Raw genomic sequence first — 16,626 nt, 5'->3', positions numbered from 1 at the left:
AGCTGGGAGGGGACACAGCTGGGACGGCTGACCCCAGCTGACCAAAGGGCTATCCCATACAGATGGTGTCGTGGTCAGCAAGAAAAGCTCAGGGGAAAGGAGGAGGCAGGGGAATGTCTGTGGTAACAAGTAACCATGATGCACGCTGAGGCCCTGCTTTCCAGGAGGTGGCTGAACATCTGCTTGCCAAGGGGAAGCAGTGAATTAATTCCTTATTTTGCTCTGTTTTCACACACAGCTTTTGCTTTCCCTGTGAAATGGATTTTATCTCGATCCACAAGTTTGCCAGCTGCAGTCAACCCAGCACACTAGGTCAAGCGAAATCTGAGCTAAATTAGGTGGGACTACATGAATCAGACTTGATGGATAATATATTGTTTCTTCTTTTTAGGAAAATACATTGGGTGTGCCTTTAAACAAACACTAAATTGAACATGTAAACACTATAGCAAGGAGTCACTCAGAGAGGGCTCTGGGTTAGAGATGAGGCAGATCAACCATTCAAAACATTTAACTCCTCAGCACTGTACCATATGTTTGTTGGTTTTAGTTGCTCTCACCTCCTTTAAATAATGAGTCTAACAGGTATGTTTAATCTGTCTTTATTCTTAGGTCAAACAATATCATCACTGAATTGAAGAACGAGGTTACTGGTTGAGATACAAGTGCGGTGTGAGACAAATATGGAAGATAACACTTTGCAAATAAATTAATACAGAATAATTGTCTTTGCATAGTTCAGAAGTGAAAAGTAGGAGGCAGCAGCGCGCACGTGCTGTGAACTGACACACATCACCACGAAAACCCAAGTGCCTAGATGAATTCTTGCAGCTGCAAATAAAACAAACCAAACCAAAAGTACCCCAAATCTCGGAGAGCACTAACTATTAAAAACCAGGCAGAAAGGGAACTAATGAGCTTTTTTTTGTTGTTTTCTTTTTTTTGTTTTTTTTTTAACAGACCATGCGGCAGAGGGAGTGTTTTCTCTGCAGACAGAGATGCTGTTAGATAATCTGCCTTGGCATCCCATAGCCTGTCATACCCGACTGTGATGCTCCTTTGTTGCTGCCCATCTGAAGGCCTATTACGTTCTGTCCCTGACGAAGCTGCTCTTCTGAAAATCCTCGTCGATTCTGCTGTGCTTTCCTGTCCAGATAGACACAAAAAAGCAACAGACATGCCGTCATTCTGTGTATGCCCAGAGAGAGGATCATGAAAAGCAATCTCAAATTGGGTCATGTTAACAGACGTTCCCCCTGTAATGCAATATTTCATTTGCACGATCCCGTGGGCTGGACACCACAGGCTGGGCTAATGGCTTTCCTGCAGTTAGAAGTAATGCTCTAGTCAAACCTACAACACTTCAGGCCTTCACTGTAGCACTTATTCAAGAACCCCAAGAGACTTCCCCAGCAGCTATGACAGGTAAAATATTTATGTAGTACTGTACATAACACTCATGATAGGATTAATTTGTGTTAAGCCCTATAGCCCTTAAAAGCTGCAGTCCGTGGCCTCTGATCAATGAGACACTTACCTGTGCCCTCATACAAGTTGATACCCATCTGGAGCAACAGCACAAATTGGTAGCATTTAACTCAGTGGAGTAAATAAGAGCTGAATGTACCCGGAGAAACAATGGGACAGAGAAGTGACTTGCTCATTTTCGCAGCGCGGACGATGGTTGCCCGCAGGACAAAACAATTGCTCTGTTGCCATTTCCAGATCTCTCTCCTCTAAGCAATAGACTTTGCCCTTTGCACCTGTGTCTTAACTGTATGACAGTCCTTTATCTTCTGTCAAAACATACTGACCACTTTTGTTCGGTGTCCCTGGTCTCAAAAGCCCTTTGGATCAATGAACCTTTGTTGGCTTTTAAAAGGAGCCTCTTTTCCCTGAAAATAGCACTGAGGGCAAAAGTGGCTGCTAAGAAGAAGCACAAAAGTTTGTACCCTGCTGCCTTGCGAGAAACTGTTCATCTTGGATTAATCTTTCATTTACACAAAGTGGGGAAAACAAGTCATTTACAAGGGAGACGGATCAGCCTGTTGCTGCCAAATAAGCCGTATGAATCAGCAGAGCCACAGACTGAGGGAGGCTTTCAATCAGCCAGGCTCTACTCCCACCCAGGTACAATCTTTCTCCCTGCCCTGTCTGTTAGTCCTGGGATCAGGTTCCCCTGCAATATGGCATCGCATTACAATTCCCCTTTTCTCCCCACCCCACCACTAGATGAAAATGCTAGATTAGGTGCCTGCTGTGATTGAAAATCATCAACCAACGTGACCCTCTCCGTGAGGGTCTGATCCTGTACCGTGCTGAGCACCCTGGCTCAAGTCCAAAAAAGCACTTAAAGTCTTTGCTAGGCTCAGGGTGTTCAGGACGTGGCAGGAGAAGAACCCACATCTGCGCCAAAGCCCAGCAAAGCAGAAAGGTGAGAAAGACCCACAGAAAACCAGTGCTGACCTGTCCTTTTTCAGAATGGGTCTCCAGTGTTACTGCACAGACTATTAAGAGGGCTTACAGAGGCCCATCACTGGCTCTCAGATCCCACAGCTCTTGCCAGACAGCCTGCTGTTTCAGAGGGAGGCACGCAGAACTGCGGGCGCCTCAGAAAGCAGCCCCCTCTCTCTGCTGCTTAATTTCTTTTCCAGAATCCTTACCCGGGCACCAAACTACTGCCAGGATAGCCACGAGAGGATGTTTTTAGAACTACTCCTATTACCTGATTGAATCTCAGGTTTACTGTGTCTGCCTGTATTTTAATTAAAATCCCAGGAACACATTCTATTATTTTTTTTTCTTTTTCCTCCTAGAGTTTTCAGCTGTGTTGTGGATTAATTCCACAGAAAGTTGAAATGTAACTACCAACAGGAAAAAAAATGAGAACTGTGAAGAAAAAATAAAAAAGAGACCAAAGGGAAATCTGATTATGCTAATAAAAGTTGTTTACATGTACAGTTTGGATCATATAGTGTTATTTTTACCATCATAAGCACTCCATTTAGTATATGATGGTTGTACAGATAACGACACGTACTTGCGATTTGCTTTAGGTTGGTGGAAATAGCCTTAACTGAGACTGTAGAATAAGAGGTGAGGGCAAGTCTATTCCCCTCAGCGTCTCACACTATGTCAAGTTCTGTTTGGTCTGTCTGCCAGCAGCCGGCATCACCCTTGCCGCAAACTGAGCCCACCATGCAGATCTGTTAACTTTTTATGCCAGCTTTGCACCAGTGCTTGTGGCAGCCACGCTGCGAGACACCAAACAGCCGTGGACCCATGGACCTCGCTAGGGCACGCAAGGAAGGGGGAATCAGGCCTGGTGGGACTGGGTGTGTGAGACACTGGCAATGGAAAGTTAAACGGCTTAGCTCAAGTGTGGGGTTATCTTAATCACTGTAGATCCCTGCATGGATACTCTTATTCCATTTAATCTTGACTTCTTTCAATTTAACTTAAGGTGATTAAGAATCAGCCTGAAAGCCCTGACTTACGACTAACACTGGGTGGCAGTGAGGGGGCTTGATCCGCCTGAATGGATGGGCAAGCTACTCAGAAAACAGCTCCTGATCTGCCATATGTTAATTCCTTATAGAAATAACACCAGTTTTCCTTAAGGCGGTGGCTTTAAAAATGGTATTTCAGGGGCTGCAATAGATATGGATTGGCTATCCAAGCAGCATGGGCAGGACAGACAGCTAGGGGAGAAGGGAGGTGATCACATTTTCATTTATGCCAATGAAAACTGTTCCCACCCACAACTGAGATTCCAGATGAAAATTAATTTTTCCATTTAGGACTTTGTTTTAGTTACATAAAACAAATAAGCCTGTCTGGGTCATAGTGATTTCATGTCTGGTTTATATTAAAGCTTGTAATTGGATTTGAATTTTAAACCCAATTATATTCAATAAATACAAATCTCTTTGTGGACCGTATTAAGTTAATTTAAACTAATTTCATATGAAGAATGCATAGAAGTTTGCACTTATTCACCTAAAATCCACATCTCCCTTAGCCTCAGTTAAACCAGCTCAAGGTTTAAGACAAACCAAATGAAGTTTGCTTTCCTTTGCTGAGCCTCACCTGGGCATCAGAAAATTCAAGGAAACCTAAGACAAGCAGGCAGCGCTCTTTTTGCTAACACGCCTCAGACATTTCGGCACAAGAAATACTCTTGGATGGCAGAGTCTCCTGTCAATAGTGTGCCTGTGGGGCAGGAGGGATAACGGCAGGCGGGAGGATTTCCTTTTCTTCCTGTCCCCCGCTTCTCAGCCTCCCTAGCCAAAACAAATGGAGTTTTAGAGCAAATAAACAGCTTTGCCAAGACAGAGAGTTCTTCACAGCTAAGTGGTACTCCTCAAGAAAAAAGATGACTAGGAAAGGAAATTGGTTTTGGTTTGATGAAAAATGGAAAGAGGCTTCATGCCTTCTCTTTGCTTGGTAAAGGGGTCACTAAAGGGGGGTTGGCAGACACCCATGAGAGCCATGCCTTCATTAGCCTTTTGGTCTGTTATCTGATGTGAGGCAAAAGTACACTTTTCCTGCCAGCTACTCTTAGGACACACACACCTGTGTGGCTGATGCCATTTCGGTTCCCTTTTCTTCATAAGTGGCTATAGAGGATTAGCTGAAGCTGCTACATAGATGAGTGTCATCAAAACTGGTGGCTGAATTTCCTAAGCATTGGAATAAGGGAATAAGAGTCAGGGATAACGTCAGTGGACGAGAAAATTGTGTCTCATCTTCAGTGGTCAGCATGGGCCCCTCACGCAGCAAGATGGATATGCTACGAAGGCGCCTGGAGCAGGACGCCGCGCTGCTCCCTGCATGCACTACCGAAAGCCAACCATCCAGCAGGGTCCCCACGCGTGCACGCACACATCCACACCAACACACCTATAACAGCCTTGTTCAAAAGGAGGAAACCAGAGCTGGAGCCATGGGTGACGCGCTCCTTAGCCCCGGTACCAGCAGTGCTGTCCCAGCGCCGGGGCAGGAGGGATACGTAAGGGGTGGTGACGGGGGCTACGTAAGAACAGGCAGCAGCGTGGCTGCGCAACACAGCTCCCACAGGGCTCCTCCCCTGCTGCCCGGGTGTAACTTTAGGCTGACAAGATATGGTAAGACGTGGGCCTAGCAGTGATGCTGACAAAGACGGGAATCAGTGAAGGGTAGAAAATGCTGCATGGTTGGGTCTTTGCTTCCCTCCTCTAGACCCCAGAGAGAAAAATCTCTCCATTACAAGGAAACTTCAGAAAGATTTTTCCCTTCCGTTCCCAATAAATTTCCTTAAAGCCTAAAGGCAGACGATATTACCAGCTTCCTGGAGAAGACAGCTCTGAGCAGCTGCGCTTTGGACTTTACCTGTGAAACCAGGATGGATCCCCTTTGTAGCATCCGTCATCCTTGGTGACTGCCAAACTGCCTAGAGCCATTAAGGTTCTCTGCACTGCTGCCATGTCCTTCCCTAGAAAGCCAGACGGTGAAATTAATATAAGAAATCCTTGCACAGCAAAGAGCTTGGCACACTGATAAACACTTTTATCCAATGTATTAACTGATTCCCTCAGCTGCCCTGACAAAGTGCATTAATAGCATTATAAATGCTACTTTACGTTTGCTGAAATGGAGGTACTGACATGCAAGAGCTTATTAAAAGTCATCAAAGGGACAGCATTAAAGCAAAACTTAACAATTCAGACATTTCCAGGTTTCCAGGCCTCTGGCTATTTGAATGCCTTCCCCCATACTATTTTAAGCCCTTCTAGATAGTCCTTTTGGCAAAATGTTCTCCTAAGAAGAGATCACTTTGGTGTACAAAGAACAGTAATATACTCAGTAAAACGTGGCTGAAGGAGAACAATGTGGTAAATAACTGTGCTGTGTCTCAGTTTCTTCACCTGTAAAGTGGTAAGGCTGATCCCACCATTAAACCCCTGGCCATTCCAGACAGTCCCTGTGCTAACAGAGCTCACGGCGGTCCTGGAGAGGTCCTGTGCGGATAACTCGCATCAGTCCTTCCCAATTTACCCATCAAATCACCTCCCAGATCCTTCCTACAGGCTTCCTTTCTCAGGCTGCCAAAAATTGATGCTCTGCAGTTTCATGCCTTCAGTTCCTGCCATCCAGTCCTCTATTCTTCCACTTTCTCGCTCCCTATGTTATCTTAGTTCATTCCTCATTTCAAAAAGTCAGGGCTCATCTCATCTTTAGCCAAGTAATAGTTACATATCTGGTTATCACTACTTCTTTAGGTTCCCTCCATAAACAACAGTGAGAGAAAAGCTTCTCGGGGGACAATTTATCCCATCTGTATTGAGAGGGATGAACTTGCCTATCACTTGCTTAGAGGTACACCTTCCACCTAGCTGAAAATTCACCAGGCTTCCAGGAGGGTACCTTACACCTTTGAAATATAAGGCTCATTTTCAATAGAGGGTTACATTTTAAAAATGGTATCCCCTCTCCTCCTGTCTCTCCTTGCAAAATTAGGATAATAAATAAATTTTCCTTTTTGACCAGCATCTTTTGCTGATTCCCCCAGTGACTTAAAAACAACACAGAAATTTTTAAAAAATTAAGATTACTCCTTTTTTCTTAGTGCTTCCTCTGCACTCTGTCACTTCATGTAAAAAGGGCAGGGATCATAAAATATCAGTCAGACTCTAACTCATTATCCAATCCAGACGTGGTAACTTTTGGAAAACTTTCTAGCAAATACAATTTGCAGCATGTATTTCCAATTGTGTGAGGTGGTAAATTGTTGAAAATCTGTTTTTGCCTCTCCCTTCTTCTGAAATCCTTCCATAACCGTTTCTATGACTCCCCTCCCTTTCTTTCTGTTCCAGTCCTGTTCTCTTTCCTAAAATAATTTATCTAGTTAACAGATCTGATTTTGACTGGAAGTTCTTCACATGGGAAAATAAGTAATTCATAAAAACGTGAGATACTAAAGACATGATGACGGTAACAGATTTCAGAAATACCTCCAGTGGACCAATATTAATGAAAATCACTGTAGACCAGCTGGAGCGTAGAGGGACACGAGCATTGCACTCACCCTGACTATAGGTAGATGAAGTTCAGGGCTTCGGTTCATACAAACCTAAATGCGTAACACGCTGGCTGAGGTGACGAAGACACCCGAAAGCTGAAAATGTCTAGCAGCTTCCAACTGTGGCTGCCATACAGCCTATTAGAGTTTATAGCAATCCTGTCTGCAGGGGACCATTTGCTCAGCAAATAAACTGTCAGCTATCCAGAATCCTCGTTTTACTATATTTTTTAATGCAAACTGCATCAGACGGGGTCCTTGCTTAAGAGAGGGCAGCTGAAGAGCTGGCATCCCACAGGCGCACGTACACAGGCGCACATGGAAGAGCGCGAGGCAGAAACACTCGGAGCTCCCCAAAGCAGCAGATGGACCATATGCTGTAACAGATGCCTGATACAACGTCCTTGGGATGCCTCCTATATAACAAGGAGTGCGGGTGACTGACTGGGATGAAGAGGGATGCGAAGAAGGATTTAAAAGTGAATGAGCTGAATAATGACGGCAAGCGCAGAAAAAAGAAAAAGAAACAAAAGACGGGTAGCAAAATATGATGCTCAGCCTCACGCAGCCATCTGGCAGCCTCCCCCACACTGCACTCAGCTCTGCTTTATTTGTCAGCGGCGAGTGGGAGACGCTGCAGGGAAAAACAGACCGAGTGGGAGCCGAGGGCCACGTGACAAAACAAAGCCACGGCCAGGGCCCCGCTTCGCAGAGCCTCCTTGCTGCGTATGAAGGATGCTGCGGGCGAGGGAGACCCCAAATCCGTGCGGTCTTGTGACATTTGCCCTCTTCCAGCAAAGGATACAAGGGGCTTGGTGGTCAGCTTAAAAAGGGCTGTGAAAAATTTTAAATCTCCACTGAGGAAGTCACCTAACACTGCAGCCATCTGACAGAAGGGATCACACGCATTCTCAGAAGCCAGGCTTGACTCTGGCATTGCAGAAAATTGCGGTCAGCCCCTTCCCTCAGCTCTGGTCCTCGCTCATTGACAGCCGTGTGGGCCGCCTGCCCGGTCCCAGCCCCGGCCTCCCTGAATCGTGCCGCAGGGACCCACGCTGATGGCGGTTCTTCTGCATCTTCAGTGTCCGCTGCAGCGTGCTTGTAACAGCACAGCCCCATAGAGGACCGTGGCACTGCCTGTGCACGGAGGAAGGGCCCTCTGGTCACTTAGGCTAAGCCTCTCTCTTCGGGGGAAACCTGGCTGGAAGCCGCCTTCTCCAGGTCCAGAAAGGGGCAGGTTTGGACGCAAAGAGACAGAACTGCTCTGCACAGTATTCCTGAAATGCTGTTTTGTAAGGCTGAACAAGTACCCAGAGGTACAGTTGCCTCTTGCCTGCCTGGAAAATATACTGGGGAGGCACCTGCAAAAAACAGTGAACGTAATATCTGGGGCATGGATTAGGGAAAGCTGCTAGCACAGTACATTTATGTAAGAAAGGACCAAAAGAGAGGCAATACTTCTTCTGGACAAGAAGTCGCAGAGATGAAGAAAAATGCACCAGATGGACCGAGTGAGTTTGAAACAGCCAACAGCAGATTGCGTCCTAAAACATTTTCATTAATCATTACTAAGAATTTCAAAGCAAAAGCCCTCGGAAAACAATTAGTGCCAGAGAAAAGCTGTTTTTCAGTCACACATACTTTTCTTTTCCTATAAACATACATTGACATCTCCTCTCTTTCTGAAGAGGTTATGGCCTGAAGTATAGGAGCGCTGCAATTATGAAATAGTGAAAAAGAGACTGTCCTTTCTGTCCAGCTAATGCACGCAGGTTCAGATGATTCAGCCCTGAAGCAGCACAGATGCTAGAGGTCAGAGTTACGGTTAGACACAAAAAGCTCGCAGTGACTCACTGCTGGAGAGACGCACTGCTTCATCTCAGCACTGAAATGAGCAGCAGGAGGGATGAAAAGGGAGTGGGAAAGTGAGGAGACACAGATTAGTTTTGGGAAGTCCTAAAATAACAGTGGAGAAAAGTCTTGTATGTCTCCCTCCTAGGCTGAGAGTTGTGTTTTGGCTTCCCGTCCTCTGGAAGTTACCAGCTTTTTTCCTTACATCTGTTGAGAAAAGGTGATGAGTGAAAGGAAGAGAAATGAGGAGAGAGCCACCGTCATTAGGAGCTTTTTGTCTTCAAAGCAAGTCCTTTTCATCCTCAGGATCAATGTACCGTACTTTCATTTGCATGGTGTGAAGCCATTACGAGATGCAAAAGACTGCAAAGAACAGCATCTGAAATAAGGTATTATCATCCCTCACAAGATAGATGGAGCTTCTCTTTCAACAGCCTGCTAGGCTGAGAGGGGGGAGGGTGTTACTCAGGGAAGTGAAAATCCCTTCATTTAAGACAGTTAAAGGTAGACTGGATGAAACACTGAAGACTGAACTGGCAGAAACTGTCCTGCCCTTGTGCCCAAAGACAGGATTTGTCAGGCAAATCTGGCACCCTGAGAACATTACAGATCGCAGGAACTCCAGCTGTCAGAATGTCCTTCCCTTCCAACCTATCCACAAAGAGCTACCTCGTCATTCATTCCTCGCACTGTCCTTCAGAGGAGCGACCTCTTTCACATATCCCGACAGCCTGTGAAAATAGACCCCACTTTTTTGCTCCTTCTGTGTTCCTACACAAACCAGCTTCCTCACGGGATCGCTTTCCTCTTTCCACTGCGTGATTCTCATGGCAGGTTTTTGATGCTTTTGCTGCCCTGCAGCTGTCCTTGTTTTGAGCCTTCACACAAAGCGTTTTGCACCACCTTGTCCAGAGAGATGCAGGATACACAGTGTATTTGCTAAGAGCACCGGGAAGAGATGCACCACCACGGAAGCGGGCAAAACCAGCCACAGGAACGCACAGATGACTCAGCTCTTCAGTTTCCACTTCGAGCATGGGATGGAGATAGCCTTCACCTGGGTTACTGCAAAACCACAGGGGCACTCTGAATTTTTTTTTTCTGTTGCCATAGTGACCTCTCTAAAAAGACTGTATCCTTAGAGAGAGATGCTCAGCTAGCATGGTGTTAGCAGCGAGTTCTGCTTCTCGCTAGTCATAAATGAGCCCTCATAAGCTCCACAGAGGCATATATGCTCCTGGGAATGCATTTTACAGCTCTAATTTAAGCTTTGCTTGTAATTTGAGAACGGCAATAAAATTTTGTCATCAGAAAATAAGGGTTTTCTATGTTTGCTATTAAAAGCTATTTACTTGGAAATAATTAGCATAGAAAACATTTGTTTTACTAGGTCTGTGGATTTCTATCAGAATGATGGGCTTTTGGATAACATATGAGCTTGGAAAGGCTCCGTTATGCCCTCAGGGCAATGTAAATCCCTCAGAGGAGATAATGCACCACGGGAGGAACATGGTAATGAGGTAAGGCAAACAGAAACAAAAGATAATTACATTAGAGAATATGCCTTAGACAAAATGCACCATTACAACACATCAAAGCAAAGTAAAATGAAGACTGCAAGCTGACTTCCAGTTTATTATTTTTACCTTCCCATAAATCCACTGTCTGGAAAATATCTGTTGTTCTTACTCCGTAGATTTCAGCAGCTTTTAAGAACTGCGAAATTTGTTCCATCTGCTTGAAAGCCATTTTTGATTCAGAGATCTTTGCAATGGGCTCATTTCCCTTTGGATGTAAACTGTTTATTAACTTGCATAACAGCTGAGAGAGAAATACAGAAACAAAATTAGAAAGCAGTCACCAAACCAGGAGGCAATTTCTGCACATGAAATGATGCTGCAAAATGCTTTTGACCTGGCCAGTTTCTGTCAGGGACATAATTTCTTCAATTAAAAAACAGAAAAAAGCGAATCGATAATATTCAAAGTATATTAGAAATGCATTAAAGCTTTCATTAACTGATGGCAATAGCCTGACCCTATAAATCCTAATCTGCTAGAAACAACAAAGCAATCACTGGTAAAGGTTATGTAACAACTGACAGAGAAGAAACCACATGCCTGAGCCAAAAAAATAAGCAATGTCAATTGAAATATTGTTAAAGTCACTTTGGCAGAGATTCAATGATTAGCGTATTCTTACAGCCCACTGCAAACAGCAGCATCTGCCTGTTGTTCAATAAACCAATGGAATACAATGTTTTAGCTACAGAATTATTCCCAAGAAGAAAACAGTTATGACATAATCCAATCCTTCAAATTTTCTGTATCTCTTCACCTTTCCTTGTCAACACTAATTATTTCTTAAAAACAAAAGTATATGTCTGATTTGAAAACGGATCTCATTTAACTGTATGAGAACAGGTGCTGAAGAAATGAGTCATACTCATATATAACATGCATGACTCATAAGAATCATAAGCGCTGTGCTAATCCCAGCGGGCTTGTAGAATAATTATTTTCTGATATTAAGATTCCTGGTCAGAAGGAAATAAATCAGATGCTAAGATATCTATTTATGCACTGGCCATGAGCGCTGACCAATTTAGCTAGATGAAGGCAGAAAATAAGGACACTGTGCCTATAAACCCATGCCAGTATACAACTGGACAAAACACTTACCGTTCCATCCATCAGCCAGGTCTGAAAATGTTGCCTTCCAGGAGGAGGGTGCTCTATCTGTTCTCCACACTGTACAATAATCCAGTTCACCAGCCTAGATTCTAATTCCGGGTCATATTTCTGTTCAATCTTTTCCTGAACTTCTCGGCTTAAGCCATAGCTTGGTCCTCTGTTAGCCATCTCTGGAACCAAAGCAGAACTTCCTTAGTGGGTCGAGTCCTGATCTGCCGCCTTGAAGTACGCACCGGAAAATCAAAGAATAAAAGAGTGAGCAGCCTGCCCTATACGTTAGACAGTTGAACAGATGTTCATCAACACTGAAAGTAGCTGTACGGCACCGGGTATAGCTGTTCTGCAGAACAGGGGAGGGATCAACGAGGGAATATCCTTTTCCAAAAGCACAAACCGGCTACAACATCTTTTTTTAAAAAGAAGGAAAAAACAGAAATCCCCCCCTGCCCAACCACAAAAACAGAAGAAAAGCAAGATTTTAAAAAGAATAGGTTTTAAAGAGAGGCTTCTGCTATGTTTACAGAGAATACAATAGAGTTCTCAGATCAATGTTAAAGCTGCCTGCAAATTCAAAAGCACTTTAAAATTGCCTACCTAATACTTGCTAATAAGAAGAAGGTTGTACATGGGAGCCCAAGCAATCCGATTAAAGATGCGGTCAGGGTCTTCCTCAGCAGAGATGCAGGGACAGATATCCAGAGAGCAGCAAACTGAAAAGCGTTGATGAATTTAAGAGACGAAGGCTGCCACAATGCCCTGCTGCGGCTGCAGCATCGTGGTTTGAAGAACAGTGTATTGATTTGATTTTCCTCACATATGAGGAGGGTCAAAGCAGGGGCGTTGCTAAGAGCCATTAAAGAGGCCTGCCTACTCAGTCACAGCCTGGGGATCCTGTTTATCTCGCCCATTTGCAGTCTGTTTTCAGACATGTTTCCTCAGCCTTGCGCTGCTCACCCTGCAGGCTCCTTTTACTCCACCTAGTCTGCATCAACCCAAACTGCACAAAGCATCCCCGCGCCAGATAGTCAGAAATACAAACAGAGGAACTTCGCCAGACTTCACTCTGCTAAGCGAAGGTAACAGAAATTACTACACATCTCGCTTATTTTTAATCACAAAGCAGAAGCAAAACCTTTTTCACCCTGTTCTGCATCACGATGCTAACAGGCTCAGAGGATGAAAAATAATTTCTCCTCTTCCCTGTTCAAGTGCTGATAAAAAGTTTCAAGGAGCAAGCAATAGGATGAAAAGTCAAGGAAGAGAAGGCACGTCGTAGAATATTATTATCACCCTATCGTTAGTATATATTAGGCTATCAAATGGTGCAACAGTGTCCTGAGAAAACAACTTGAACCAGTAAAAACAAGGGGAAATCACCAAAAACTAGCAAACCTACTATAGGGCACAAGGATCGTATTTTCTGCTGGCATGAGTCAGCATACCTCCAGTGACAGCAAGGGAGCTACGCCCATGTACGGTAGTTTAAATTTTGGTTATACCACTGCAGTGGTGGGAGGGGAGAGGAGGAAAGTTAAGACAAGAGACTTTTCTTCTGGTCTGATTTGTATAGATTTATCCTGTATTAAATAAAATAATTTTGCTCCTCTCTGAGTTGCACCAGACTTTGCAAATGTCTTTTATCCATGCTGTATTAACCACCCTGCTACGAAATAGTTCCCTTTTGGCAACAGATTCATGTTCAGCTTGATATGAAAGGAGGCTGATAAACCTGAGGTGGATTCACGATCAGCTTTGCCAACAAAAGTCCTTCTGCTGAATTTAAAAAGAAAAAAAGGGGGAAAGGAATACAGCTCCTTGTCTCTCTCTCATCCATTACTTTCCCATTTTAAGACCATGAATCCTCAGATTTATACTGCTTTAGATGCTGCTGGGCTTGAGCAGACTCAAGAGATGAAAAATTTAATAGATGACCTAATTCACTGTTGTCCTCCACAGGCATTTTATTTAGTGCTTTCTCTTCTCTGCACTGGTAGTTTTAAAACCCTATGAAATACTTGATTACACAACTCGGAGCACGCTACGTGACAGGGCCACCACTTGAGCACTTTCCGTCCCAGCGAACACGCTGTTGAAGGCACAGCAAACGCGCAGGAACCGAGACTGCAAACCAAGCCTAGAGACCAGAGGAGGAGTGAACTGCAGCCGCAACAGTAAAAGGCAGTACATGAATTTGACATCCTTTCCATTCAGGCAACTGTTAAGGGCTGAGCCTTACGCTCTTTGGCCAGTCCCACAAAAAATAAGCAGCTTTATTTTGCACTTTCAGATCCTTTTGCGTTCTTCTGTTTAGAAGGGAGCTACCTAGGCTGCTTGGCTGTTTCTGGTCACACCAGGGTGTTCAGTGCTCACTGGCAATGAGATTTCATGAAAGGCACCTACCTTTGCATCAGCCTCTGACTCCGTTTCCTAACTTGGGGGCAGGGTTGGGTAATTTAACCCTCCTAAGCTGCAGGGCACAGGTCTCCCCCTTCACAGATGTTGGCTATGCAACCTGTTCTCGAGGGACTGTTCCATACTGTGAAAGCTGAAAAGCAAGCTTGCCCATCAATATCAATTTTTAATAAGGTTTTGAAAACCAGGAAAGCTGCAGATGATTGGAAAAATGCCAGCCCCCCTCCCCCCCAATATTTCCAAAGTACGAGTAATCAAATCATAAGCCTGCTTCTGTGCCACCAATCCTGGGAAAAACAATGGAATTAGTTTTGTTTTTAAAGCGATAGTGTTGATGCAATTTACTAAAAGCTCTGTAATACATTAGAGTTGGCTACTGCATGACACCTTGATTAGGGAACTAAACCGATTCCAAAACAACATGACACATTAAAGAGAGTAAAGCTGGCTAACTAGTAGGTCCTATAATATGACTGTAACTGAAAAATCATTAATGATTGTGTACATTTGCATTCAGTTTATACAAGAATGTGTTCTCAGGCCTGAACTATTTAATATGTTATTAAAAGTCACAAAAAAAGCCCAGACTCTGAAGAAGATCCCAGCTCATGCAAGCTGTGATAAGTAAGCAACAAAGACAAAGAAAACTCCTTGAAAGCAGTCTACCTGGAAGCAGGCAAAAATGTGTCTCACTGCATCCAAGGTCTAGCCATGGTCAGAAAAGTGCTTTTCAGACTGTAGCACTCTGTCGTGTGAAAAAGCAGACGTTAAAAAAAATGCAGAGGGTGATGGAAGACAAGCAGGTGGGCACAGACGCTGGGTAAGACACTGCGACCGAAGGGCTTGGCTGCACAAAACGTGGGAGGTGCAACGGCAATGGGAATGTCATATCCACTTCTGGCAATCACTCTCCAGAAAAAGTGGTAAAAGAACGAACTAAATTCAAATAGTCAGTCCAGTAACCAGAGGATTGAAAATTAGAGCCTTTACAGTAATCACTTCAGAAGGATTATCTGTTTAGCTCAGAAGTTAAGAAATGGTAAGCACATGGGGCTACAAAGCAAAGAAGAACTGAAGGAACTCTAGTTCCTTCTGTTGGACACAGGCATATTAAAGCCTGATGGCTAGAAATGCGATGTGGAAGAAAGGGGCAGTAAAGGTACTACCATTAGAACACTTCACCCGCTGCTTCCGATGGATTTTGTCCTCTTATTTTTCTTGGGAACGCAAGATTGGAACTTCTGATTAAAAAGAGAGATGAAGCTTGAATACTTGAAGTAGGATTTCATGCCTGTAATCGCTATGGCTCATCTTATGCTTTCAGATAATCACAATATTACCCTATAAATTTAAAAGTCTTTGTAAATCTATAGACAAATGCTGCCAACAACAACAAACCCGACGTTAATCAGCTCACTACCCACGTTTAGATCCAGGGTAACTCGATAGCTTTCAATGTCTTCCAACTGGAACACAGATGGAAAAGTAAAACTTACCCTGTACAGAGCAACCCTTAACCTTTGTTAGATCTGCTGTTTGGCAATTCATTCCTTATAAAGAGCCTGGTATTTCAGCCATCCCAAAGCACTATCTTTTAAAGTATGCTGGGTCAATTCCCATCAGACAAAGCTATCCAGCAATTAGAATAACTGGGAAGTCCAGGCTCCATTTCCCAGGTCTGCCACTGTGCAATAATGGACCTTTAATAACTAAGTTTAAAAAAAAAAAATCAGGAAATTTTCCAAAGCTGTAGAACAGTTCACAGCACCTCCCTTCACAAGGAAACTTCTGAAGGGCTGCTGGAAGATGCTCCCTGCATATACGCCTACGCCGTGACGTCACGTTTTCTGGAGTTGCAGAGAGGATGCTAAGGTTCAATACAAGCTCAGTACAAGTACAGTGCCTTTTTCAGGGAGCTGCAAGGCCAGTTAAGTGCTCTGCAGACCCTTGGTTTTATTCATGGCCTTGCTTTGTCATAAGATACCTGGAGACGTTCTACACAAGAGAACTAGTCAGACTAGGGGAAAAAAGAAGCAATTGGAACATTGCCATCTTTTTAACTGTGCAAACTGGGCGGCAGAGATATCGGAACCGGGGGACAACATTAATTTTAAAAATTCTAACTTCCCCATTAATGTGAATTCTAAAATCTAGAAAGCCTTGAAAACAAAAAGTGCTAACTTAAGCAAGTATCTTCTCTTTCACCTGCAAAAGGGTTTCTTTGCCAGCTCTGAAGATGTGAAGCCCCAAGCAAGTGCATAGTTTGAACACTTCAAATTTGGGATTAAAAGCAAAGTGATTCCGGAAGGAAGGACCTTCCTATCTGTGGGACAGAACGGAATGCACTGACACTCCGGTCTGCGGAACGTGGCAGCTCCTAGGGCTGCCATGCCCAGAAGTGTTTCTGGGATTCATAAGTCATTGACCACCTTCCAGGCAGCTTGCCAGCAGAAACAGTTACCACTTACCACTGGAAACCAACTCCTGTGGATGTAATAGACAGCACTCCCCATATTGAAGATGACCTTGGAGGTAAATTGTGCATTTTAATTCTCCGGATCTTTTAAGTCTTGTGCTGGATTGACAGGCTCCTTGAAAGAAAACCAACAC

The 16,626-nt window shown here is 44.1% G+C and overlaps 1 protein-coding gene across 4 annotated transcripts; it reads right to left on the bottom strand.

Annotated features, from left to right (window-relative positions):
* Positions 1 to 586: 586 nt before the first annotated feature.
* Positions 587 to 16,607, bottom strand: TAGLN3 (transgelin 3). 4 transcript variants are annotated; one of them, XM_087757166.1, is made up of 5 exons: positions 16,485 to 16,607; positions 11,593 to 11,823; positions 10,558 to 10,732; positions 5,371 to 5,473; positions 587 to 1,146 (listed from the first exon to the last, which is right to left on the bottom strand). In XM_087757166.1, exons 2-5 carry the CDS (start codon positions 11,770 to 11,772, stop codon positions 1,005 to 1,007), a joined length of 600 nt encoding a protein of 199 aa, XP_087613292.1. In that variant the 5' UTR covers positions 11,773 to 11,823; positions 16,485 to 16,607; the 3' UTR covers positions 587 to 1,004. The 4 variants fall into 4 exon arrangements, with proteins under 4 accessions (XP_087613292.1, XP_087613293.1, XP_009465003.1 ...); XM_087757167.1 differs by having other exon boundaries at positions 11,593 to 11,774; XM_009466728.2 differs by lacking the exon at positions 16,485 to 16,607 and adding an exon at positions 12,199 to 12,601 and having other exon boundaries at positions 11,593 to 11,774.
* Positions 16,608 to 16,626: the final 19 nt, after the last annotated feature.

Source organism: Nipponia nippon, unplaced genomic scaffold (assembly GCF_047370975.1).
Source record: "Nipponia nippon isolate SJK-2023a ecotype South Korea unplaced genomic scaffold, ASM4737097v1 scaffold_2, whole genome shotgun sequence".
Taxonomy (NCBI): Eukaryota; Metazoa; Chordata; class Aves; order Pelecaniformes; family Threskiornithidae; genus Nipponia; species Nipponia nippon.
This window is presented reverse-complemented; position numbering and strand designations above follow the sequence as displayed.